General features: G+C 40.7%; 1 protein-coding gene across 1 annotated transcript in view; it reads right to left on the reverse strand.

Annotated features, from left to right (window-relative positions):
- Window positions 1–2,113: 2,113 nt before the first annotated feature.
- Window positions 2,114–25,580, reverse strand: part of LOC147572123 (lipoxygenase homology domain-containing protein 1-like) — a 57,666-nt gene continuing 34,199 nt past the window's right edge. Inside the window, exon 5 of the mRNA XM_086695925.1 lies at window positions 2,114–2,327. Coding sequence (XP_086552051.1) covers window positions 2,268–2,327 — 60 coding nt within the window. The 3' untranslated portion in view covers window positions 2,114–2,267. The remainder of the gene's footprint in view (window positions 2,328–25,580) is intronic.

Below are 25,580 nucleotides of genomic sequence, written 5' to 3' on the forward strand. Positions count from 1 at the left end.
TTTTAGACACCCCTGGACACTAGTGCCACCCCACATGACTGTAGGGCAACTAAAACTGTCAGGATCTGGAGATTCATGTATTAAATGAGATCTTCTATGAGCAAATGCCTTTGCAAACAGTCAAACTATACACAAATATAAAGGATTAGTATTAAATACTTCTCCTTTCATTAAGATGGCATTATCCTAAGTCTTTTATTTTGCTATATCTGAATTAACCTACAAGTATTTCCGTGGCATACAGCTTCTGTGTCCTGTGCCAAACATCAACCTAACAGGGATCGAGAATATAAAATGGAGCCCCTGCTGGGAGATAAGGCTAATCAATATGAACTTGGTATAGGAAGAGCAGACTCTCCTTGCAGGCTAAAGTGGAGGGGCAGGGATGGTGACTTCTCTTAGGGGGTGTGGTGGGTTCCAAGCATCAGTGAGCTACGGAGTGAGGACTCCTGAGGGCAGTTGAAGAGAAGAAACTGATGAGAAGGCAGAAAGAGGGGAGTCATCAGAGCTAAAATAAGAACTGAAACCACAAAACTGAGCAACTTCTGGGGAATGGGAGCCCTTCCTGAATCATGTTTATATCCTCCGGATCTCGGTACTCGTGGCACACGTTTGGCACTTTCTACCTGTTTGCATACATCTGTTTACCTTTACTTGTGTGGAACGGCTAAACAGACCACGGATGGGTATTAGAGATGATGAGGTGGCGAATCATCTACTGGAACAATGGGGCTCAAGGCAAGGGAGAGGACGGGGCTGAAGACGAAGAAGAATTACACCTCTCTGTAGAGTTAACAACAAAAGTTAGAGAGAGCCTCAAAAGGGCGGGGAGGAATCAAGCATTTAAATCCATATGTTCAAGGAAAAAGGACCAAATGGAACCAGTGATAGGAACAGAAAAAAAAAAAAAATAGAGAAAACAGTGAAGTGAAGGTTGGTTTCATGTGACAGAGGTCAGGGTTGGAGAGGTGTTTAAGAACAATGATGGTAATAGCTAGTGGTTATTGAATGATTACTATGTGCCAGGAACAAAGCGCTATAAGCACATTACCCTGAAAACTAAGTGCATTATCTCATGTACCCAAAATAATCCCATGACATAGGTACTATTTTTATCTCCTTTCATAGCTGAAGTCGTTCCAGCTAAGAGAAGTTAAGTATATTGCCCAGGGTGACACAGCTAAACACATCACCAAACCAAGACTAACTCAAGTGTGCCTGGTTCCAGAGCCTCTAGAAATCTCCACCTCTTTAAATATGAAATCAACAGTGTCAAATACAGTGGAGAGATCTAGGACACCAAGAACACACACACACACACACACACACACACACACACACACGAGTCACTGAACTTGGAACACAATGGCCATCAGAATCCATTGAGAAATAACATTTTCACTACAACAGTGGAGGCAAAAAATAAGATGGCTGTCAGAGAGATGCAGGGAATGGATGGAAAGACAATTAAAGCAATATGTCAGTTCACTTTTAGGCAAAACAAAACAAAACTGAGTAAGGGAACTCAGGTGCTCCTAAATCCATGACTGCTTATGTTTGCTCACATAGTATAGCCAAGAAGAAAGCCACACTAAGGTGGCTAGCAAAACAGTTTACAGAAAGATGAACTGATGACACACATTCATCCTTGCATATACATTTCACCTCTGAATGGCCACACAAGCGTTAATCTTAAAGCCTAATATTCTAAGTCACGAGTAGGCAAACTATGGCCTACGGGCCAAATCTGCCAGCACCTGTTTTTATACAGGAGCTGAGAATGCTTTTTTTACTTTTCTTAATGGTTAAAAAAAATTGAAAGCAGAATAGTATTTCTTGACAAATGAAACTTACATGCAATCCCAATTTGAGTGTCCACAAATAAAGTTCTCTTGGCATGCAGCCACACCGTTAGTTTACATATTATCTACAGCAGCTGCCTCACAACCCTGGCAAGGCTGGGCAGTTTGGAGAGACTTTATGGTCCAGGCAGCATAATATATTTAGTGCCTGGCCCTTTCCAGATAAAGGTTGCCCATCTCTGTTCTAAATCATCTCAACAGTTTTAATTTTTAATACGTATCGCGAAGGAAAGGAAATTATATACCTGGCAAAGGTGCTTTTTTGGTTCTTACAGTGGGTATCTCTTTCCACGGACCTCCATTATTTTCATTCTCGGCAATCCAGGAGTCAACAGTGAGACAAAACACCTCACACGTGTCTATATTTTCAAGGCTAATTTCTTCCAGACACCACCCGGGATCCTGTCAACTGTTGTCATGTCCAATGCGTATTTTACAGATTTCACCAATATCTTTAAGATCAATCTGCAACACAAAGGAAAAAAAGGGGAAATGAAAGTCCCCACATTTCTGATTCGATTTTTCAAATCAAAAATCCATATTCAGTTTTGAACTCACTATTTTCCCCACACATACTCCTTACTCATTTTCCTTAGAACTATTTACTTGTAACACTGTAAAATGTTGTTACGTATGGCAAAGCGTGAGCCCATTGACCATGGAGAAACCAACAGATTAAATCCAGTTAGCGTTCACGACATCTTTTTTTTTTTAACAACTCATTGTTATTACCTTGCAAAATAAATGTTTTCTTGTGATCACTGATATACAAGACTTACTCGGTAGTTAGGCCTGAAGAAGAGAATCTATTTCTCTGGTGTCTACAAGAGATTGGATATTCCCATTAGGGAGGGATCCTGAGGAAAAGAAACCATATATATATGCTTCTGGATTTACACCAGGGCTCACCACGTAGCCCTGAAACAGTGGTACTGGAGAGACGACAACATAGCCAACAGTGTAGGTAACATGATTAACAAGTAATTCCGCCTTATATTCCTCTGCACCTCACCAAACAACTAATTACCCGACATGGTAACTATCATCAAGTATCATCCACTGTTCAGAAGGAACAATATTTTTCTTTTCATATGAAAAAAAAATTGATCGATTATTCTACCACATCAGTTTTCTATTGTAAACAATGACCTTCATTGCCTCTCACTCCTACGGGTCAGAAACCCAGGCACCGTGTGGCTCAACTGTGTTCTCTGCTCAGGGCCTCACGAGATGAACCCAAGGTATGGGCTGAACTAGGCTCTTCTCTGGAGACTCAGAGGAGGATTCTGCTTCTAAGCTCATCCAGGTTGGTGGCAGAATCCAGTTCCCTGTGGATTTAGAACCGAGGTTCCTCTTCCTTGACATGTAACCCTTCATCTCCAAGCCAACAAAGGACACTCTGACCCCTTGTTATGCTTGGCATCCCTGGCTTTCCATCCACTACCAGCAGGAGAAAGATATTTGCTTTTAGGGGCTCATGCGATTTAGATTAGGCCCACCTAGATTCATCAGGCTAATCTCCCTATTTTAAGGTACTTAAGTTACATACCATGAAACACTATAATTAGAAACAATTTCATTTGCTTCTGGTATTCTGTCTCCCTCCACCTAACTTGTTTTCTCCCCTTTGGTATTAGTATTACCATAAACATTCACGTGGCCACAGGAAGTTACTCCTCCAGAGTTTATGCAGACCTACCACATTTTTTTTTCTACTAAAATATTTTTTACTGGTAATATAATTTTGGGTTGCTGTATGGGTGATAATTGTTGTGAATAAATTCTGTCCTGCAGCCAAAATTCCTTTTGGTCAGGATGCACAAAAGTTCAACAGACTTGAGCTAAATAATTGGGCACCTCCTATTATTTCTGGAACAAAGTGGTTGTAAAAATACTCTCATGTAGAAAATCCTAATACTGGTGCTCAGTATAAATAACTAGCCTCCTACAGAGTTACAGTTGCAGATGGTGGAAAGAAGGAGAGGCACATCTCAAAATCTGCTCAAAGGCAAATTTGTGTGGTGGCTAAAACCCTGGTTTTTGAAGTGAAATCTGGAGTTGAAAGTTCCCCTGCCCTTGCTGGTTGTGTAGATGGCAGCAAGTATGTCCACTTTTCTAAGCTTCCGCGTCCCCATCTGAACACTATAACAGTACAAACCTTATAAAGTCTACACCAGCACTCAGTAAGTATTAGCAGCCATTGTTTTATCAATCAGAGTTGTGGGCTAATTAGAAAATTCCTAAAGTTACCTAATGTAAAGACAAGATTAATCTAAAGACAGAGTCCAGCATTCACAGTAGGAAATTAAAATTAGTATTTGGGCATCACATATAAAATTGAAATGAATAAAGCCTATGTCTTTCCCTGATGGTAAAAATAGGTCATTGTAAACAAAAACCAAATGGTGGCGTAGTCTAGAAACTAAATCATTATTCACACACGATGTGTGCATGGGTTAGCCAATACAATCAGAACCGAATGACTGTACCACAGTCTGGCTAGTGCTATAGATTGTTCCCAAATTACTTCTAACATGTTAGCCAAACGCATTTGGAACTCTTTGTTTTGGCTTAACGTAGTCAACCTGGGTCACCTCAACTTTAGTAAAGTTCAAATGCAATATGCCAAGAAATTATTCTTGCACGTAACTGTTTTTAGTTTTCTCCATTTAACTTCCACACTTGAAAACACACACAAAGTTATTCTATAATGTAGGATGGCTTTTCATCATACAGATGGACCCCATCATGGCTCAGTTATTCTCCAGAAAGGGAATTATGCTTAAAGTCGTATGTGGTCACAGATTAAAATAATTTTTTCAACCTGAGGACCAAAAAGGCATATGGATTGCTAGATACAGGGTCAGAAAGAGAAAGGCAGAAGAAATATAGCCCATTCCCATCGCTGTAATGTCACATATTGAAAATCATAAGGATATCAATACACGACTACATAACCAGAACATGAAGATCTAAAAAAATGTTATCTGAAATGTCTGATTTGGGTACTTGAAAATGGATTAAGTCTATATCGAGTTTAAGTAAGAAAATAAAGCACTTTGTATACCCACATTTTAAAAAAAATTATTCTGTTTATCATACATACTACTCCCAAGAATATTTTAAACTAGACTAAGTAAATTAAGCCATTTTAAACATTTAACAAATTTGTATTACAAACACACACTGCTCTAAGCGAGCATATAAACAGGGAAAAAAACAGCTCTCGCATTCCTGTGAACCACTAATCCAATACGTTCAAAGTGAGAAATAAAGCAAGAAAAGTATGAGATGGTTTAAAATTTTTTTTTTTTAAACGTTTATTTATTTGTGGGACAGAGAGAGACAGAGCATGAACGGGGGAGGGGCAGAGAGAGAGGGAGACTCAGAACCGGAAACAGGCTCCAGGCTCTGAGCCATCAGCCCAGAGCCCGACGCGGGGCTCGAACTCACGGACCGCGAGATCGTGACCTGGCTGAAGTCGGACGCTTGACCGACTGCGCCACCCAGGCGCCCCATGAGATGGTTTAGCACAGGTGGGGCAGGTAGCAAGGAACCTGGACCTTGAGGAATAGCGTGTCTATGAAGGAGAGAAGACAGAGAATGGTATGAGCGAAACCAAGGAGAGTGAACGTACTGCTTGCATCTGAGATTATTGTTCCTGAAATTTTACAACTCTAGGTTTTATTCCTTCCCTTTGAACAGAGTCTAGTACCCTTCCGGGTATGCGTAGGTACTTAGCAAATGCAGATGCCATTGCCAGGAAACGGCCCAGGAGCAGCTACTTGGGCTGGAGGACAGAGCACCACACCTAAGCACACAGAGGGACGCCCCGCAAACCCAAGTACTGAGACCTCCTGGCACTGGGATCTTGAGGAAGTTCCATCTTCTCTCTCAACTTCAGTTCCCTCATTTACAAAATGGAGTAATTAAGAATCACTTTAGTGAGAGACTGCGAAGATAAAGGACGCATTAATTAGAGAAAACGTGTCAAATAAACACACGCTAGGTCCTTAACAAAGAGTGGTGGTCTTAGTAATTATTATTATTCTTTTTTTTTTTAAATTTTTTTTTTTTCTTTTTTTCAACGTTTTTATTTATTTTTGGGACAGAGAGAGACAGAGCATGAACGGGGGAGGGGCAGAGAGAGAGAGGGAGACACAGAATCGGAAACAGGCTCCAGGCTCTGAGCCATCAGCCCAGAGCCTGATGCGGGGCTCGAACCCACGGACCGCGAGATCGTGACCTGGCTGAAGTCGGACGCTTAACCGACTGCGCCACCCAGGCGCCCCAATAATTATTATTATTCTTAACGAAAGGGGGATGGAAGGAAGTAGGTGAAAAATACAGCAGGGAGAAGGCCACTAAAGTCCATATGCTTCAAACCTGCAGGCATTCTTTTTCCGTGCCTTTGACCTTCCAGCACTGAGCCGGGCAGATGGGAGAAGGAGATAAACGGAGTAAAGTCAGCCCTCTCCCCCCATCAGGTCCTCAGCAGCCAGCGGAATCCCCAGGACTGGCTGGCATGGGATCCCTGACCACGGGGTAGGCCTAATAGATCAGGGGGCTAGTTCTCAGAAGCAGAGCATGAGAGGAAAAGCACAGAGCTTGTCATCGGAAAACCAGGCCCGAGGCTGAGGGCTCTCATGTCAGTCATTTCATATCCCCGAGTCTCAAGTTTCTCTTTGCAAAAAGAGGGCTTTTGTAAGGACCAAATTAGATAATCTTGTGAAAACACATTGTAATTCATAGACCGCCAGCCCATGCAGGTCTCAGGACAGAGAAGAGAATTGAGAGGTGTGGAGAGGTCTCTAAAGAATAACCAGGACTCGTCCTGTACCTTGTGTTCAGACCACCCCTTTTCTTGGAGCTCCCATGATTGAAATAGTTGGGAAAATTAGGTAGTAATTTGAGGGGTGCTCAAGAAAGAATTTGAGGATTATCACAAAAAAAGGCCATTTTCATTTGTCAATGAAAATGGAAATAGTCACGCAAAAAATAGCAGAAAAGATTCTCAAAGCCAAGAAATGAACTTGAATAAAATAGATTCCTTTTGCAAATTGCACAATACAATGCATATCCTCCCTTTCCAAAGATGAAGGCTTTTGTACGCTAAAAGTTGTACAGCCTATTAGAGAATGTTCAGATACAGAACTTTGAAGGAATAACCTGTATTTTCTAGAAAAACAACATGACTGGGGGATCTGTGAAATAGTCATACAAAAAGTTTACGGAAAAAACATATTCCCTCTTCAGATATCTAGTGTTGGGTTTTTTTGTTTGTTTGCAGAAAAAAATTGTAGCAAATTAAAAAAAAATTTTTTCTTTGAGTAGAATTGACACAAAATGTTACATTAGTTTCAGGTGTACAACATAGTGATTCAACTCCTCTATATGTTATGCTGTGCTCACCACAAATATAGCTACCATCAGGTATCTACTTTTAGATGTAGATCTTAATGCAGACATTTTTGCATAGGGAATTACTGACCAGTTGGATTTTTCTAACTTGGAGATGCTAAATCTCTTCGTGCAAACGTCAGTATTTTTTTCAATAAATGGCAAAAGAATTCTTTTTACAAAAATTCTATTCTGGAAGACAATTCCATGGCCTGCAAAGTCTGTATTCTCTGTTTAAGAACACTTCCATAGTTTGGAAAAAGCATACTGGAACACAAATTAGCTGTGTGATCACTGAAATCCCATCTGGGGGCATTTCCCCCCCACCCCATGTCTCAATTTATACAGATATCTCATTTTACGTATTTATCGTCTTTCAAAAAGAACATTATAGGGGCGCCTGGGTGGCGCAGTCGGTTAAGTGTCTGACTTCAGCCAGGTCACGATCTCGCGGTCCGTGAGTTCGAGCCCCGCGTCGGGCTCTGGGCTGATGGCTCAGAGCCTGGAGCCTGTTTCCGATTCTGTGTCTCCCTCTCTTTCTGCCCCTCGCCCGTTCATGCTCTGTCTCTCTCTGTCCCAAAAATAAATAAACGTTGAAAAAAAAAAAATTAAAAAGAACATTATGGCTTAAAAGCTCCGGACAGGAATGTGCAAGTGTAGACTGGCAACCTGGGCTCTAATATGTTAGAAACACTGAACATTATCAGGGTAAATTTTTAAGAGAAAGTAAGTCACGCTGCTAAAAATAAACATACAAAAACCAAAAGCATAAACAACTTGTTACATTATACAACAGGAAAATAAAAACTAAGAGGCTTTTCTCCTCCGCCAGTCTTAGGCAAACGTGTTCCGGATGTTAATCAGTCCCAGTGTGCCCAGCAAAGAGATAGGAAGTCCTGATAGGCCCATAATTATTCATTGGCTATCATTGGCGAGTACTTTTCCAGAAGCACTGCCCTCTGGCGTTTTCTGTATGCCAATGTCATTCCCCTTGAAAGAGCTGCAAAAGAAACGTTTCCTGACTCAATGAGTAAATAATAGATTTTTTTAAAGGGGGGAACCTTGTGTCCTAAAACGTTTAGGCTTCCTTCTGAAACCAGACAAGAGTGCCTGAATTGAAGAATGCCTTATTTTTTTATTGTTGGTGCCAGTCACAAGTCAAGTTCAAAAGCCCTGGTCTCACCAGTCTTAAAAGATTTAAAGCACCTCATTATCTCAGATGTGACCAGGTTTTCCCAGTACCCAGTCCCTGACACTGACCTCATCTTTCAGGGTAAACAGCTTCTCATACAACTGGCTACCCAGAGTCTCTAAAGACTTGGAAGCTACTAGCTCTAAGCTAATTGTGGGTACATTATGCACTCTAGTCTTAATTTCTTGAGAAAACTTCAGTATTTGGTATTTTTTGGTTGTTGACTTTATCTTCTCCACTGGACTCAACTTTGTGAGGACCTAAGGTCTCTTTTCCTTTCTGTATCCGTAGTATGTATAAGCATTTGGCATGTAAAAATGAATATAACATTTGTTGAATAAATAATTTAATTTTTGATATTTTTAAATTTTCATGTTTCTTTCATTCTTTTTGCTATCAAAATTCTGCTGGATGAAAAAAATGGATGTTAATTTGCAAAACTATGATAATTTGCTATGACATACTCCTAGTAAATAGCCAAGCCCCAGGAACGAGAAAAAAGTTCTTAATCGTACCTCCCAGTTGTTGCTTTTTATTTACGTTTTTAATTTGTTTTAATGTTTATTTATTTTTAAGAGACAGACAGAAACAGAGCATGAGCAGGGGAGGGACAGAGAGAGAAGGAGACACAGAATCCTAAGCAGGCTCCAGGCTCTGAGCTGTCAGCACAGAGTCCGATGGGGGGGGGGGGGGGGGGGGGCTTGAACTCACAAAGTACAAGATCATGACCTGAGCCGAAGTCGGACACTTAACCGACTGAACCACCCAGGCGCCCCCCTCCCCCACTGTTGCTTTTTTAAAAATTTAGTAATGATATGCAATCCAATTAGTGCTGCCCAAATGAATGGGAAACAAATGGCTTTTACCTTATTTTACCATCTGTATTTTTGAGAGTGAATGAATTCTGTTGGGAAACAAATGCTGTCATCTTTACAAAAAGGGTTGTGTGATTAAGGCTAAAACCATTGGCCCATACCATGGATCTTTGACTTATTCCAACACACCAGAGATTTTTTTTTTTCTGGATTTTTTTCATAACTTTTGATACATCTTGGACAAATATAAACAGATTGTGGTCAGTTCTGTATTTCGGTTCCACCTTCACCAGTGCCAGAGTAGCTGACATTGACTACTACTCAGCCACAAAAAGGAAAAAAAACTACCAATACAGAACACAACTTGGGTGGATCTCAAGGGGCACTGTGCTAAATGAAAAACAAAAGCCTAATGTAGCTGTATGATTCCAATTATATAACGTCCTCAAGATGACAAGGTAATAGAGATTGAAAACAGAACAGTGTTGGTTAGGAATGGTGCATGAACGGCAGTGGGGTCTGGGAGTGTAAAGGGAGACCTTTGGGGGGATGAAATGATTCCGTGTCATGACTGTGGTGGTGGTTACGTGAATCTACACGCCTGATAAAACGACACGTAACTATCCACACGGATTGTACAAATGCTGAAATCTTGGTTTGATATTGAACTGTAACTTGTAAGATGAATCCACGGGAAGGAAAGTGGGTGCATGGGGTCTCTGTGAACTTTCTTTGCAACTTCCTGTGACTCTATAATTATATAATAATAAAAAGGTCAACAAATACGTACTTACTAGCATTTTGTTACGATGAGCAAGACCATCTAGAGGCCTCATCTCTTAGGAGAGAAGAGAATTTGTCCACATTTATTTCTCCTCTAGGCATTTGGCTAATTTGCCATTTTTGGAGCACACAGTGACCTACTGCTTTAATTCTGATGTCAGCAGGTGAAGGCAGACCTTCTTCAGCTCAGCGTAATATCTACTTTTTCCTGGATTATTTGAATTACAATTCTCTGTATTGTTTCCTCCCTTCCCACACAGACAGAAATACATACGTTTTCGTACTTATAAATAATACATAATTAAAATAAGTAACAAAATACTCATATATTCGATATATCCATAAGAGAAATTAAATGTGCAGTTTTAATTTTAGTACGTTTGCATCTATATAAGATATAAACAATTTGCAAAGTGTAAGAGAGTTTGAATTTACTCATAATTTAAATTAAATTGTTAATGATTCATTTTTTTTCCAATTTCTTTCTTTTATATTCCAGGTAATAAAAACGATGCTATGAATGACATCCACATTATCCAAAATCACAGTGGATATACTGAAAAATGATTCCTGCAACCAAATATGCTACTCTCTGGGTACTTTTTTTTCTGTTGCATTTTGCAGATTGTTTACATCTTTTATTGAAGTGAATTTATTAAAATTTCACACGGCACAGGGCTTTTTAGGAATCCCATTTATTAACACTCCTTTATTTATTAAAATCGGTAAATAATTAAACATACACTATTATATACACCCTTCTTCGTATTATAACTACATTTTGTGCATTTTATACCCACTTTTCTCTTTTGAATATAATTACTAATTCATAGCTGTTCACAGTCTCCACTTTTTTCAATTAACTATTATGATTATTATCACTATTATGAAGATGGTACTTGCAGCTTAGCTAGTACATTTGTTCTTCTCTCCTTCAGCACTGTCCTTGACATTTCTGAAGTTATCATTGGGATTCCAGACAACAAAAGGATACTCCAGACCAATTCTGGGTGTTTTTGTTTTGGTTTTGGTTCAAAGACATGGAATCAATTTCGTACGCAGGTATTCTGGTTCTTTTTAGTAGCGTGCATTTAGAGACAAAACACATTAGAGACAAAACACAGAGACAAAACACAGATGTGGGACATCTGAGAGCTTCAGGTGGTGGAAATGTGGCTGCTGTAGGGACAATTCGTGGAGACAGACCAGAAAATATGCATCTTTTTAAGGTCATGAGTTCGTACTAACATTTCCAATTGAATACATTAAGTTATGCTCCCTACCTTTCCTAGGGTCTGAAATTTTATCAACCACCGAGGCTGCCTCTGCTGATACTTTCATCCCCACAACCAACATAGGAAGTTAATATCTGTACCCCCTTTCTACAAATCAGAAGGCAGAGTTTGGGAAAGTATTAAATTGGCCTCTGTTATACAGTAAAGCAGAATATGGAATCAAATCCATAAATAATAGAATTTCTTTAAAATTTTCTTAATGTTTATTTTTGAGACAGAGAGAGAGAGAGACCGTGGGTGAGTGGGGGAGGGGAAGAGAGAGAGAGACAGACAGACAGACAGACAGACAGAATCTGAAACAGACTCCAGGCTCTGAGCTGTCAGCACAGAGCGGGACACAAGGCTCGAATCCATGAACCGTGAGATCATGACCTGAGCCGAGGTCGGATGCTGAACCGACTGAGCCATCCAGGTGCCCCAATAATATAATTTGAGACGTAGAAATCTACTGAAATTGGTGTCCATATGTTTATGTAAATTTTTTTTGTATGGTTCGGCAGCATCTATTTTTTTGGACAGACATCTACAGGGTTATCTTAGCATTCCAAAAAGCTGCTAAGGTGTGTCTGATGGGGGTCCCTTTCTACTGGTTTTGTGTATAATCTGAAGAGCTCTTTCATTTATATAGGATAATCTTTCCATAGCTCTATAAAGTTTGTTCCATCATTTTTTATGGCCATTATTACCTATTCTCTTGTTTCTTTTTCCAAAACACCTTGGTTTACTTTCTGTTCGTGATCCTCTCCCCCTGCCTTCTTTTCTCCATTTTCTCTCATTTCATCCTAGGGGATCGCTGCTGGCATGCCCCACACCACTGATTCAATCGTGGGGGGTGCTATCTCACACTCGTCCAGTTTACATGTGAACTGTCACTCTACTGTTGCATTGTTTGTCTTGAAGACATTGCCGGCTCTACGTCTCATCTTGCTGTTTCCTCTTGTGGATACCTGGAGACCATGGCTTCTCTTCCTCTTGTGAGGACACCAATCTCCCAAACGTGTTCTGGGCCCTGCAGTAGGGCACTGCACTGTCCTGATCCCACCGCACCCCAGCCCTCCTTCTAACCTCCAAGCCCCTGAGCACAGACTGCTCCCTGCAGGCGTCCAGCCCCATCTCCAGGGCTCTGCTCCTAAAGACTCCACCTCACAGAATGCAGTCTATCACTGCCAATTTCCTCCTACATTTTTTTTTTTGCTGGAGTCTCCTGGGATTTGCAGTATCTACCTCGTTCTGAGATCCTGGCAGAAAACATCCTATGGCTTCAAGACAAAGCAGAACAAATAGTAATTTGCCTCTCAAAGGAGTTCCCCAGGGGGGAAAACCAGTAGCTGGCTTGTCCAGTGGGCGTTCACCCTGAGACTCTGCAGGGTTACTACCCCAGGCCTCATGACCTTTCCCCGGGCAGCTGCTCTCCTGAAGCAAAGCTGAGCCTGGCATTCTGACTCAGCTCCACGTAGATGCCCTTCTGCATCAAGAGGTCTATTGCTATCCTCAGTTTTTGGTGCTGAAATGTCTCAGGGCTACTGAATCTTCATGCATTTGTGGGGAGATAGATGCCATTCTGAACAGAAAGTCTCAACCTAAATAAATCTGAGGGATTTTCATAAAATAGCATGTCTTAGTGTTGGTAGAAGTGAGAGGACAGGAAATCTCCTGTCAGAACAGGCCATCATTAACGTACAGCTTATTTCAGCTACAGTTTGCATTTTTGCAAAGACGCTGTTTATTGAATCCATTTCACAGTTGAGGAAATTGAGCTAAAGTAGCTAGTCCAAGGTTGCACAGGAAGCATGCAAATTAAGAATGCAGGCCTCCAGCACACATTTGGTTCAAAACTGTCAGTCAAGTTCAATCCTGACCAAGGCAGCTTAAAATGACCTTGGAATGAGAAAGTGATCTCAGCAATTGTTAACACATTGCATCTTTGCAATGTTCAAAATGGTTGAGTTTTTATTTCTATGTGTTTTTTTTTTTTTTCTTATTTTATAGAGAAACCCAGGTTGTAAGCATTTGGGTTGGTCAAGCTTTATGACAGGAAATACAAGCTCTATAAGGAACTGTCACATGTCCCAATCATGAAAAGGGTTTCATGGTTCTTTTGTGAAAATAAAATAAAATAGGCCACATAGTAATTATGACCTTTTCCGCAAGTAGAATTCTGTAATACTACAACCCAAGTCTAATAAATTAAAATGAAGAGTGTATATTGGTTTTAGAGAAAAATCTTTTACTTTATGTCTATATGAACATCTGTAGAATTAACAGATGTAATAATAAGGGTTTCTAGAGTCATTTAACAACAACCACCACCAAAATGTTTTCCTATATAAGTGAGGAAATCATTTAGAAAATTGATTGTGACTTACTACACTTTCTCTGCAGTAAACACAGTTTTATTTTGCACACGACACACACACATACACAGAATATACTCTATTTGTCAGAATCACTGATCTTTCTGGGTAGTTTTCAAATCCTTCTGCCATTAATAGGACACTACTCCGTGTAGTCTCATTCCCTACCACTTCCTGCCACATAAGTTCCTTTCTAGGCTGACTCTTTCCTCACCAGCTTCCAAAGGCCAGAGGTCTTGCCCTTCTACCAATCCCCTAGCCCAGCGTATGTGCCCAGTTCTCTCTTCCACCTTTCCAAGCCCTGGGCAAAATTCCAACTTGACCCCACCTTTTCCAAAAGCATTCCAACTCTAATTTGTATCAAGCTCCTTTGTTTCTGATTTCTCCCAGCTCTTAATCATTCATACATTCATTCATTCATTCATTCAGTCAGTCAGTCATTCAAATGTGTTATTGAGAGCTTATTACATACCAGGCACTGTCCTAGGTACTCGGGAGAGACAGTAATGAATAAAATAGGGTACCAACCCTTGTAGACCTAATGGGGTGAGAGAGACAACAGACACAAATGAGAAAAAATCAACGAGGTGCTTAGTCCCCTACACAGATGAATGGGTGGCCATTCTACATAGGATGTCCAGGGAAGGCCTCTCTGAGAAAGTGATGTTCAGGCAGAGGTGCGGATGATGTAAAGATATTGGTTGGTGGCTATCAGGAGGGAAAGCATCGCATGTGGAAGGAACAGCTACCATGATCTATTAAAAGTCCTAAAGTGGGAATGAGTTGGGATTGTTCAAGCTTTGAGCAGAAAGAAGTTAAATGGGCTTTTGCAGCCAGGAGAAGCACAGATTGGGTGAAGGACAAAGAGGCAGATAGGTACCATTTGTCAGGGGTGGGACTGTAAGCAGGACATTACCTGATCTGATTTGTGGCTTAAAAAAATTTCACTGACTGCTCTGCAAAGGAAAGACTGCACCGGAGTAAAAGAAGAAGCAAAGCGACCGTTGCTTCATCTGAGTGACAGAACATGGGGACCTCGACTAGGGTGTTGGAAATGGAAATGAAAAGGGATTCTGAACATATCTGGAGGTGTATTCTATTCCCCATATTTTATCTGACCACATCCTTAATTTCTTGGGCTGAAAGTCTACCTTTATATTTCCAGGTGAGACAGTATTCTCACTGAAATCCCATCACAGTTTGGTACCTGCGCCTCTCTCCTGGTTTGTGTTCACATTATCCATCTGACACAAGCAGGGAGTCTATACCTTCATTCCTGTCTTCTTCCTGGCTTTTAATGGCCCTTAGCATTTTCCACATGTCTCTAGTTGTACAAAGCCTTAGATTTATGAAGACATATTTTGAAAGCTCCTGCATGTCCCGAATTGCAATTCTCTGCTATTCTCGAATAAACTCCTTTGTGTGTGTGTGTGTGTGGGGGGGGGGGGGGGGGAGGAAAGAGAAGAAAGAAAAAGGAAAGCTCCTATTTGTTTCTATGTGTTCTATGCATTTTAGAATAGCTTTCAAAATTTTAGTTCATCAGCTAAATCTCTATGTAGTTACAGTGACTTTATTAAATATGCCTTTCTCTCTTTGGTATTGCTTATAATTGGAGAGTAAGGGTTTTATTTTTAAGAATCTATCTTTCTTTGTAAGTGAAATCCCCCAAGGCTTCACATTTATACCTGTGAAAGACAGAGTTAAGACTCAGCAGCCATTTCAAAGCTAGTAGACAAGAAATCTGTAACACGCAGACAAGGTTATGGTCAAATTAAGATATATCAGTATGCTACAGGTTCATAGCCATGTTGTATTAAAATTTCAGAAGTAATAATCCCATTAGCAGCTAAGGCAAACTGTTCATGTCTAGACATAAGTTAATCCCCATTATAATAATTACCTACAACTGAGCCAAATATGAACTATTGTTCTGGAAAACATTAACATTAGCAAATAGAACTTCAAAGCAGGCATCTGTTTTTTAAATTTACAATATCAGAACTAGTATTCTTCATTCTCTCTCTCCCTCTCTCTCTCTCTCACTCACTGCCACCCATCCCTCCCCACACACATTTATATTATTGTGAAAATACTACAAGAATTAAAGGGCTGGGGAGCAGTTTGCAATGTTATCTAGTCTATTCATCTTGAGAATAAGAGGTCTACAAATGGACCATCCCGGTCCATGAAGAAAATTCCAGACTTCCTTGGAAATCTACTTCAATATTCACATCTTACGTTAGAAATATTGCTATCAAATTACATTGTCTGGAGTATAATAAATCAATACTGGACATATTCATAGTCTAGAATATCAAGAGTGAACTTTTATTGAGTTGGTGTGGAAATTAAATAATGGTCAATAGATTATTTTTTATTTAATTTAATAAAAGTAAAAGAAGAGAGTTTCTAATTAGTTTTTAACAGCTTTATTTATAGTTGATATACAAAAACTGTACATATTTAATGTACATAATTTGATGGGTTTGGACATAGGCATATACCCATGAAACCATTACTAAAATCAAAGTGATGATTTTTGAAGAAGATTTTTGATGATCTTTGAAGAAGAGAGTTTTAAGGCTTGATTTTAACTTGAGAACTAGACAATAAGCTTTTCTAAACCTTTGAGACATTCAACAAATATGTCCCAGAATATTTTGAAAATAGTTCTCCCATAAACAGACTTATAAAAGAATAATTTGGCCATAAAGGAGAGAATTCTGTGGTTGTGGGTTAGGGGAGAGAGGGGTGTATATGTTTATGAAATTACCTACATTACAAAAGAAAGGCTGGCCTGTATGTGGAGTTTTTTAGGCATTATTTCCACTGTTTTTAATGGGCCCATGGGCATCACCATTTTGTGATCATGGTAAACCTCTCCAACGTCCGCTTAACAAAGTAAAAATTTTACCAAATGAAAGAGGGTTAAGTAACCAGCACACCTGAGAGAGAGAGAGAGCTTTGAAAACACAAGAAACAGGGCTCTTAACCTCATGGGGCAAACTGGGAAACTAAATTCCACATTCATGACTCCCACCAACAGACAGAGTCCCATTACGGGGCCTATTGGCCACAGAACTTACATGGTGAGTTCTGAGCAAACACACCAGGTTTTATGTGCTAATGATCATCCATCACGCACCTTGTTCTCCATAGAGAAACCACCATCTACTACATGCTATATGGGCACCAAAGACAACACTCTGAGTGCCGTTACTCTGAGTTATTTGGGGGTTGATTTGTTTGCATTGTTGCTTTTGTTTTGTTTTGTTTGCTTTTGGTTTATTTTGAGTGCCCACTCATTCTAGGTTGGTGTCACTTAAAAGCTTTCTTCCTTCTTCGTATTCCATGAACTTCTTGGAGAATTTCCTACTCCATTTTTCAGAATTACAATAATAAGAATTTGGGGGTTTTCATTTAAAATGAATCCAGTCTTATAATCAAAATCGAAGTCAGGATTCAAGATGTTTATCTGGTCTAATAAACCAGTGATGAGAACATGTTGAGAAAAGGAGATTGTCTGCCAAACACTTCACATATGTTATCTTAAATCCTTACAGCAACCCTAGGAGATACACATAATTGTCTCCATTTTAAAAAGAGGAAACTGAGCTTCAGAGAGGTGATGTCTTTTGCCCAAAGCTCCGTGGCCCTTAAATTTCAAGCAGGAATTTTAACTCAAGATGCTTGGATTTTATAGTGCATATACTTCCCACTGCATAGCACCCCAAAACGGCTGGACAATCCTATCTCAAGAGGTGAACCTGATCCACATAGGAACACAAGACAAAACAAAACAAAGCAGAAACAGTATACCTGGTGAAACATAGGAGTAAATCAATCTTTCCTCCTTTCTTCCTTCCCCCTTCACTTCCTGTATTATCACCCCCTGTGTAGATATAGTCTGCGCTTTATCAAGCAAATGTGTGCGGATGTCATATGTATGAGCACATGTGTGTGACTGTACCTCTGAGGACCAGCTCTCAAATGTTCTACAGTATTTTCCGGGGGACTAAGTAATATTAATCATGTGTAAGAGCAAACGCATGCGTGAGACCAAACAATTAAACAATGTTACAGATGATTAAACAACAGATGATTAAATTAAAACGTCCTTTACATCTGCTGAAATGGAATGTTTTTGTCATTTTGCTCTAAGTGTAAGAGAGTGGACAGCATCCATTCCAATACCCCCGTGCTCTCCAGGCAGTGGCCTGGTTTTACCATGGCACTGTATTTCCATTTGCATTTGGAGCAAAGGTTAACCATTTCTGTAAATGCTGACACTACACTTTGGTACAGTTAAACAGTACAGCACAGACATGGTAACACAAAAAAATAGACTGAATGAGTACAGGAGAAGTCACTCTGACTTGAGCCGGAAGAGACTGAGCTTGTTGAGGAGTAAAGACAGAGAAGTCTTCAGGGTGCATCCAGACACTGAGTCAGCACATCCCTAACGTGTATGGGAAGGCTGTTCATGAAACTCAGTCCCCCCAAATAAGGTGACAAACCTAAGGCCTGGAGCTCTTTTCTCAGCATTCTAAGATGCAGCCAATTAGCTCTGTCCCCGAGTCCAGGTAACGAAGAGTGAAATATATTCCACAGGAACAAGGTAGATACTGATTTGATTGCCCACCATCAGTAGACTTAGGAAACTGCTGGAAACAATTTAGGTACACAATCACCCCGTGATCCATAGGGATCCATTCCAAGACTCCTAGATTTCAGTGGATGCCTGAAACCGCAGGTAATGCTGAACCCGATTCATATTATGTTTTTTCCTATACATACACACCTATGATCGTTTAATTTATAAATTAGAGACCGTAAGAGAGTAACAACAATAACTCGTAATAAAATAGGACAATTGTAACAACATACTGTCATAAAAGTTACGTGAATATGGCCTCTCTCTCTCTAAATAACTTATTGCACTGTACTCAATTCTTCTTCTTGTGATAATGTGAGATGATAAAATGCCTACATGACGAGATGTAGTGAGGGGACTGACGTAGGCACTGTGACGCAGCACTGACTTCTACTGACCTGATGACAAGTCAGGAGGACCATCTGCTTTCTGACCACGGTCGGCCATGGGTAACTGAGGCCGCAGAAAGCAGAACCGTGGATAAGGGGGGTGGGGACGACTGTAATTAGAGTTCAACGCATAAGTCTTCACCTTCATGCTCAAACCGTGACTTACTTTCCTGGTCTTCAAGCTAGAGGAGTTGGGACTAGATTTCCCCTTCATAGCTTCTCACCATCACCACAATAAGATTCTCAGAGAAAACAAGAAAAAAACCCTAAATTTTGACTTGTGGCACAGAAGTGTTGATACCAATAAAATCTGTTGGCCAGATGGATTAGTAAGAATGACTTCCCACAGGCATTTAAGAAACTGAACTAACTATAGCTTGAGTCTTTGGAGAATTATCGAAAATATCATTTCTATGTCCTTTACTCTCTAATTCAACAGACAAATGGTAGATAGGTAACAGATAGATGATAGATGATAGATGATAGATAGATAGATAGATAGATAGACAGACAGACAGATATAAGTAAATAAATGTAAAAGAAGGAGAAATGAAGGAGGAAGGAGGAAGTGAAGTACCTAGAATCATGTAAATGAGAATCTACTCTTATGCTTGAGATGTAAAATTAACATATACTTAAGAGACAAAGGAAAACCAATGGAAGTGAAGACTTAAATAGCTTTATGGATGTTTCTAAGGTGGATTACTGAGCAGCCACGCATGAGGATGAGACATGTGAGCATGAGTCTGTGTTATTACGTTGTTGGAGCCGATATATCTGGCAGAAAATATGTGTGTTTTATAAGGAAATAAAAACCTGGTGAATGTACACATGTCTCATGCTATTGATGACATTTGTAAGTTTTTCTCTTGGTCTTGCTGTAACTCAATTGTGCCCACTCTGTAATTTACGGACAAGTTTCAGACACGAGGATACAAACTGTTCTTGAAACTGACTCCACAAATCTTGGTGTTTTACAAAATGTTTTTATGCAATTATAACTGAGCTCCCTCTCCAAGACTGCAATTCAGGTCTCTGGTGAGGAAGGATCAGAAGCTAAGTCTTGTTGGATTCTGTGAACAGAGCAAATATGTTGCAAGTGAGCTTTCCATTTGGGTTAGCTATGCAATCCTGAGTTCAATGAAAAACCTCAAGATCAAATTATAAACCTGGATCAGTTGAAACCTGGAAACTTTAGTGTTCCCCACCCCTAACTTTTTGAATTCCTGGCTTCTACCGATTTTTTTAAACAATGGCTGGAGATATCTGAGGTCTGGAGTATGTGTTTGGAACCCACTATCCCTTTGACCCACTTCACAGATATCGGAGGGTCTGAGTCTGGCTGGTGCCCAGTGCTGAGGAAGGAACAACGTGTAAGACCCATATAACCCCTTCTGTCAGAGAGCAAACAGCACACACACTACATGTCACACACGGATTCAGGTCTCTAAAATGTTAGTGTCAGATGTGGGGGGAACTACAAGAGAGCTGTGGAGATACAGCAAATGTTGACTTAAACTAGTCCAGGTGTCAAGGAATGGTGTGTTTTGTGAAAACTGTAAGGAGTGTCGATGATAATCTGCTGAAGGTGGGTCTGGGGACCATCAAGTACAGGCAAAAGGCAGGCAGGAGGGCCCTGCACCAAGGACGCTGTTGAAGTGTAGGCGTGCAAAGGCAAGGTCAGGCTTTGGTTGGAAGGAGTAACGATTGCACAGAAAACCGTACTTCTGCACATCACAGCAGAGCAAAAGGGACAAAACCTTGTATATTACTTGCTTGTCAAATCAGGGGAATTCTCCCTTCTCTAAGCTCGGCCTCATTTTGGTTCTTTTAAAACAAACAAGGAAAGGGGCATTTCAGGGTAGCGAGAGACCTAAAGACAATGGGACGAGGATTTACTCTCTCCCTTCACTCTCTACACAAAACCACATTTCACGACATTCAAAGCTTCCCACTATTATGTCCCCCAGATTCCTATGTTGAAATGCAAACCCTCCAGTGTGATGGCACTAGGAGGGGGGCCTCTGAGGGGGCATAGAGTCAGGAAGGTGGAACCCACACGAGTGGGGTTAGTGCCTTACGAAAGCAACCCCAGAGCTTTCTCATCCTTCTTCTCCCACGTGAGGACACAACGAGAGGTTGCAAGTCAGCAACCTGGAAACCTGGAATAGGTCCCTCACCCAAGCCCAACCATACTGGCGCCAGACCTCAGGCCTCCAGAGCTAGAAGTAAATTTCCGTTGTGTGTAAGCCACCGTATAGCAGCCCAAATGGATTAAGACAAACACCCTGGGCTTCATCGTCTACATGTCTATTTCAGCCTTTTGTTCACGCAGGTACACAGATTTGAACCTCCTGACCGGTGGGGTAAGAAGCAAAGAGGGCTCTGCTTCAAAGCCAGAGGGATGGGACGGTGTCACCTTCCACACCCCTTTCTACGACTGGCAGACAGAAGTTGTGAATTTTCTCTGCCATGGCGGACAGATCCCTCTCTTTTCTCTAGCAGCAACATTAAACCCTAAGCAGCAAAGTGTTTGAACAGGGATTTTCCACAGGAATGGCGCAAGCATTACATGTTTCCTCTGTTGCAATAATACGAAATTTATTTTTTTCTAAAAAAGGAACACATGGATTGGTGGGATGTACTTGGGAACAATAGTTAACAGTCGATTTACTTCCAACTGGTTTCCAATAGAAGGGAAAAAAATAAATCAGTCTATGGTGAGTTTTAAGAGGCTTCATGCCTGTGAAAAGGAATCGAACGTTCCTGGGAACGCTGCAATCATTCGATAGTAATAACTGTAGCAATAGTTATACTAATGGCAAAAGGCAAAAGACAGAATAATGAGACTTTAAAAAAAATCTATTTAGAAAGTGATCAGCTACTATCTGTAAGGAAATAATTGTGCAAAGTATAGGATTAAGTATTACAAATACTCAGAAAACATCCTTTCTGGAAACCCTTATGTTGACATTCAAACAATCATCTCAGTGATTGCCTTACAAGCAGGGCATTCCAGCATAAAAGTCATGTTAAAACATTGCTTAGTATCTTTCTTATCCCAAGATAATTATAAGTTCACGCTGATGCCAAATGTAAATTTTGTTTATTTCTCTCTGAAAACTGTGGCAGGGATCTTAACAGCATTCAATGGAGCATATGGTCAGATGTGTGCATTATTTTGAAAGGTTACTCACATATGTGCTCAAACACATATGTACGTTCTGTTTAGAATGGTGATAGTGCTCACTGGTCTCAGCTTTCATCAGTTTATTTCACTTTCAGATGAGCTTTTGCACCGCACCCTCAGCAGTATTGACTTATTAAAATGCTACCGTTTGCCAACTGGAATACTGTCAAACGTTTTCCAGCTTTCTCTTTCGCACGGCAATTCAGAAGAAAATGCTCCCGCTGCCACACTGCATCACAAATGACTCTCTCTTTCCCACCTTAAGTAATAGAAGCTGAAGTTGCTACTTAATTTTCAGCATCGACCTAAGCCACTGCAAATGACCTGCGCGCAGTTCTCGGCATCAAGGTCTGCAGCATAGTTTGCTCTAGGAGAGAGGGCTATTTTTCCCTAGCAAGGCCACCAAACAAAATAGACTTTTCTTTCTTTTACAGTACAATGGCTGTGAAAGGAACAGTCATCTTTATGTATAGCATGCCTTTCTGGCATAAGGTTGAAATAAATACAGAGAATATGCTTGAATTTAAGGCTTTTACGAACAACACGGTCCCCTACGACTTACATCCTGCATGAATCTGTCTTGTACATAATTCAAATGCCACCAGTAGACACCGTATCTTCCACTGAACCCCTATGGCTGATACTATCTTACCAGATTGTTTTGATGTCCTGTGAAAATGTGGCCTCCTTACGGAGCACATTCATAACTTACACTGATCCTGATCCAAGTTCTGCATTGCAGAATGAAGAAAGAGAAAGGATGAGGAAGAATATGAGTTGTTTATTTATGATAGCATGCGTCTTAACAAGCTGTGAGTACTTCTAAACTTCAGAAAGATCTCCAAGTTAAGAAAAGCAAGTTTGATCTTGTTAGATCCACGTTCTTTCTAGGTAAGGGCAAAAAAGATGTAAACGTGATTGCCCAGAGTTTAAAAATAAAGACAGAAAGATGTAGGTACACTCTTAAGAAATGAAGGTTAGAATGCTAAGTCAAATCATTTGTATAAATTGAAAACTATTCAACTATTGGGGTGCCTGGGTGGCTCCGTCAGTTGAGCATCCGACTTCGGCTCAGGTCACGATCTCACGATTCGTGAGTTCGAGCCCCGCGTCGGGCTCTGTGCTGACAGCTCAGAGCCTGGAGCCTGTTTCAGATTCTGTGTCCCCCTCTCTCTCCACCCCACCCCTGCTTGTGCTGTGTCTCTCTCTTTCAAAAATGAATAAACGGAAATAAATAAATAAATAAATAAATAAATAAATAAATAAATAAACTATTCAAGTATTTGCTAGAACTAGAGCGTTTAGCCCCAAAGATGGCTTCTCTTCCTCATTAGCATTATAAAATGATATTCATTAGCTTTTATGCCATAGGACAGATAATATTGGCTGATAGAACTTACAAACTTTAGTGGACTCTGCGAAGTTGATCTAGGTTGAATGGGGTGTGGCCATGAAGGACTATTCTGATAACACAACAGACAGAGCTTTCAGGTAGAAAAGAAGGAGAAATAGATAAGCAGTGTTTCTGCATCAGATCCTCCCAAGCTCTGGAGGTTGGTGCCCATGGAGGAGTAAGATTTTTAAGAAAGAAATGGTAAAAGAATGAATCAAAATGAAAAATGAAGGAGAGCCTTGCTCACATCTTCCGGATTTATGAAGAATCTTACTGATGAAAAAAATGATTGGTAATGACCAACTAGGTGTCTTAATCCATGATAGAATGAAGCGTTCTCAGATCAGGATTATGACCCTCCTATAAGTTATGAACCTCAGTATGAAATCAAAACCATTCAAAACAGGCTGATTACAAATCTGTAGAGGATGTGATGGATGCAGACATGCCCACCTTCACACTCTTGGCAGCTACAAGATGCTGGATAAAGCAATGACATCTTCTTCCGTTCACTCTAGGAATCCCAAAAGAACTTGCAGAGACCCGTGGGCAAGTCAGTCTAGTTAGTGGAAAGCATTTGAGTCCAGTTTACTGAAGGCAAGGGCCTTCTGAAGGATTACTAAGTGGCCAACATTTTGCTACTCCTGAATCTGGGAGACAGAGAACTTTATTGCACCTAAATGAACTCCATATCCTGGAAGTTCCTTTTTATGTGGTTGTTGAAGAAGGCGTTTTTAGGGGTGATGACGGTTTATATGGCACTTTGGCAAGCCATGATACCCAGATACCTGGTCAAATATTATTCTGGATGTATCTGTGGAGGTGTTTTGGATGAGATAAAAATTTAAAGAATGGACTTGAAGTAAAGCAAACTGTCCTCTGTCCTCCAGAATATGGGTGGGCCTTGTCTAGTCAGCTGAAGGCCCGAACAGAGCAAAATATTATCTCCTCAAAGCAAGAAAGAATTCTGCCAGCAGACTGCCTTTGCACTTGGACCGCAACACTGGCTCTTTTCTGGGTCTCCAGCTTGCTGGCTCACCCTGCAGATGTCAGACATCCATCCCCATGAGCCAATTCCTTAAAACTCTCTCTCTCTCTCTCTCTCTCTCTCTCTCTCTCACTCTCTCTCTCTCTCCCCCACTCCCTCTCCCTCTCCCTCTCCCTCTCCCTCTCCCTCTCCCTCTCCCTCCCTTCCTCATGAATACACATCATGTTGGTTCAGTTTCTCTGGAGAACCCTAATACAAGTGCACTATATCCAGGTACCTCTCTAAGTTAAGGGATAAGCTCAACTCCAAACAAACGAAAAGACCAGTACCAGAAACACACATCCATACATCATATAGTTATACTCAGGCAGTCAAAAGAATGAGTGGACTTAATGCGATGGCCGAGGCACATTTAAGCAATGTAATTCTCTCGCCATGTAACTACCATGATTACTTCCGACTAAAAAGAGGAAAATCTCCTCCCCTAACATTAGTAGAAGATTCAGTTCATTAGATTTTGCTCTTTGAAGGACAAGTGACAATTTTCTGCCATGTTCTTTGAGATCTGTTAAAGTCTCAGACTTGGGGCACCTGGGTGGCTCAGTCAGTGAAGCATCCAACCCTTGGTTTCGGATCAGGTCAGGCTCCTGAGTTTGAACCCCGCCTTGGGCTCTGTGAGGACAGTGTGCACAGGCTGCTTGCGATTCACTCTCTCCCCTCTCTCTCTGCTCCCACTCCACTCATTCTCATTCTCTCTCCCTCTCCCTCTCTCTCTCTCTCTCTCTCTCTCTCTCACACACACACACACACACACACACTAAATAAACTTAAAAAAACAAAAAAACAAAGTAGCTCAGTCTCTAACCCAGTGGGCAAAGCACAGCATAATAAAGACCTGGCAAAGTCTGACACAAGGCTGTATGTGCATTGCTCTTTCAAGTACCTGTTCATTTGCAGCCTACATTATGACAGATGGAGAAATTTTAATTACATGACGTACACAGAATACCTCAAACAAGCTTGGCCCCTTGCAGGTGGCCAATAAATACCAATTCTGACACCATATCATGCAAATAAGAATGAGACCTCTCTGCCAACAAGGAACTGTTCATTTTTCTCTCAGAAACCTAATTCTGTGGCGAATCTGACCTTAAAGACAAAGGTAACTTAAATGGATGCACTCCAGCTTATTTCCAGCACACCCCGCATTCAGTAACCTTAACAACAGTATTTTCTCAGGGTGATGAGACCATCCATCTCCTCTG

This window comes from Puma concolor, chromosome F2 (assembly GCF_028749965.1).
Source record: "Puma concolor isolate L17-30 chromosome F2, mPumCon1.1.hap2, whole genome shotgun sequence".
Taxonomy (NCBI): domain Eukaryota; kingdom Metazoa; phylum Chordata; class Mammalia; order Carnivora; family Felidae; genus Puma; species Puma concolor.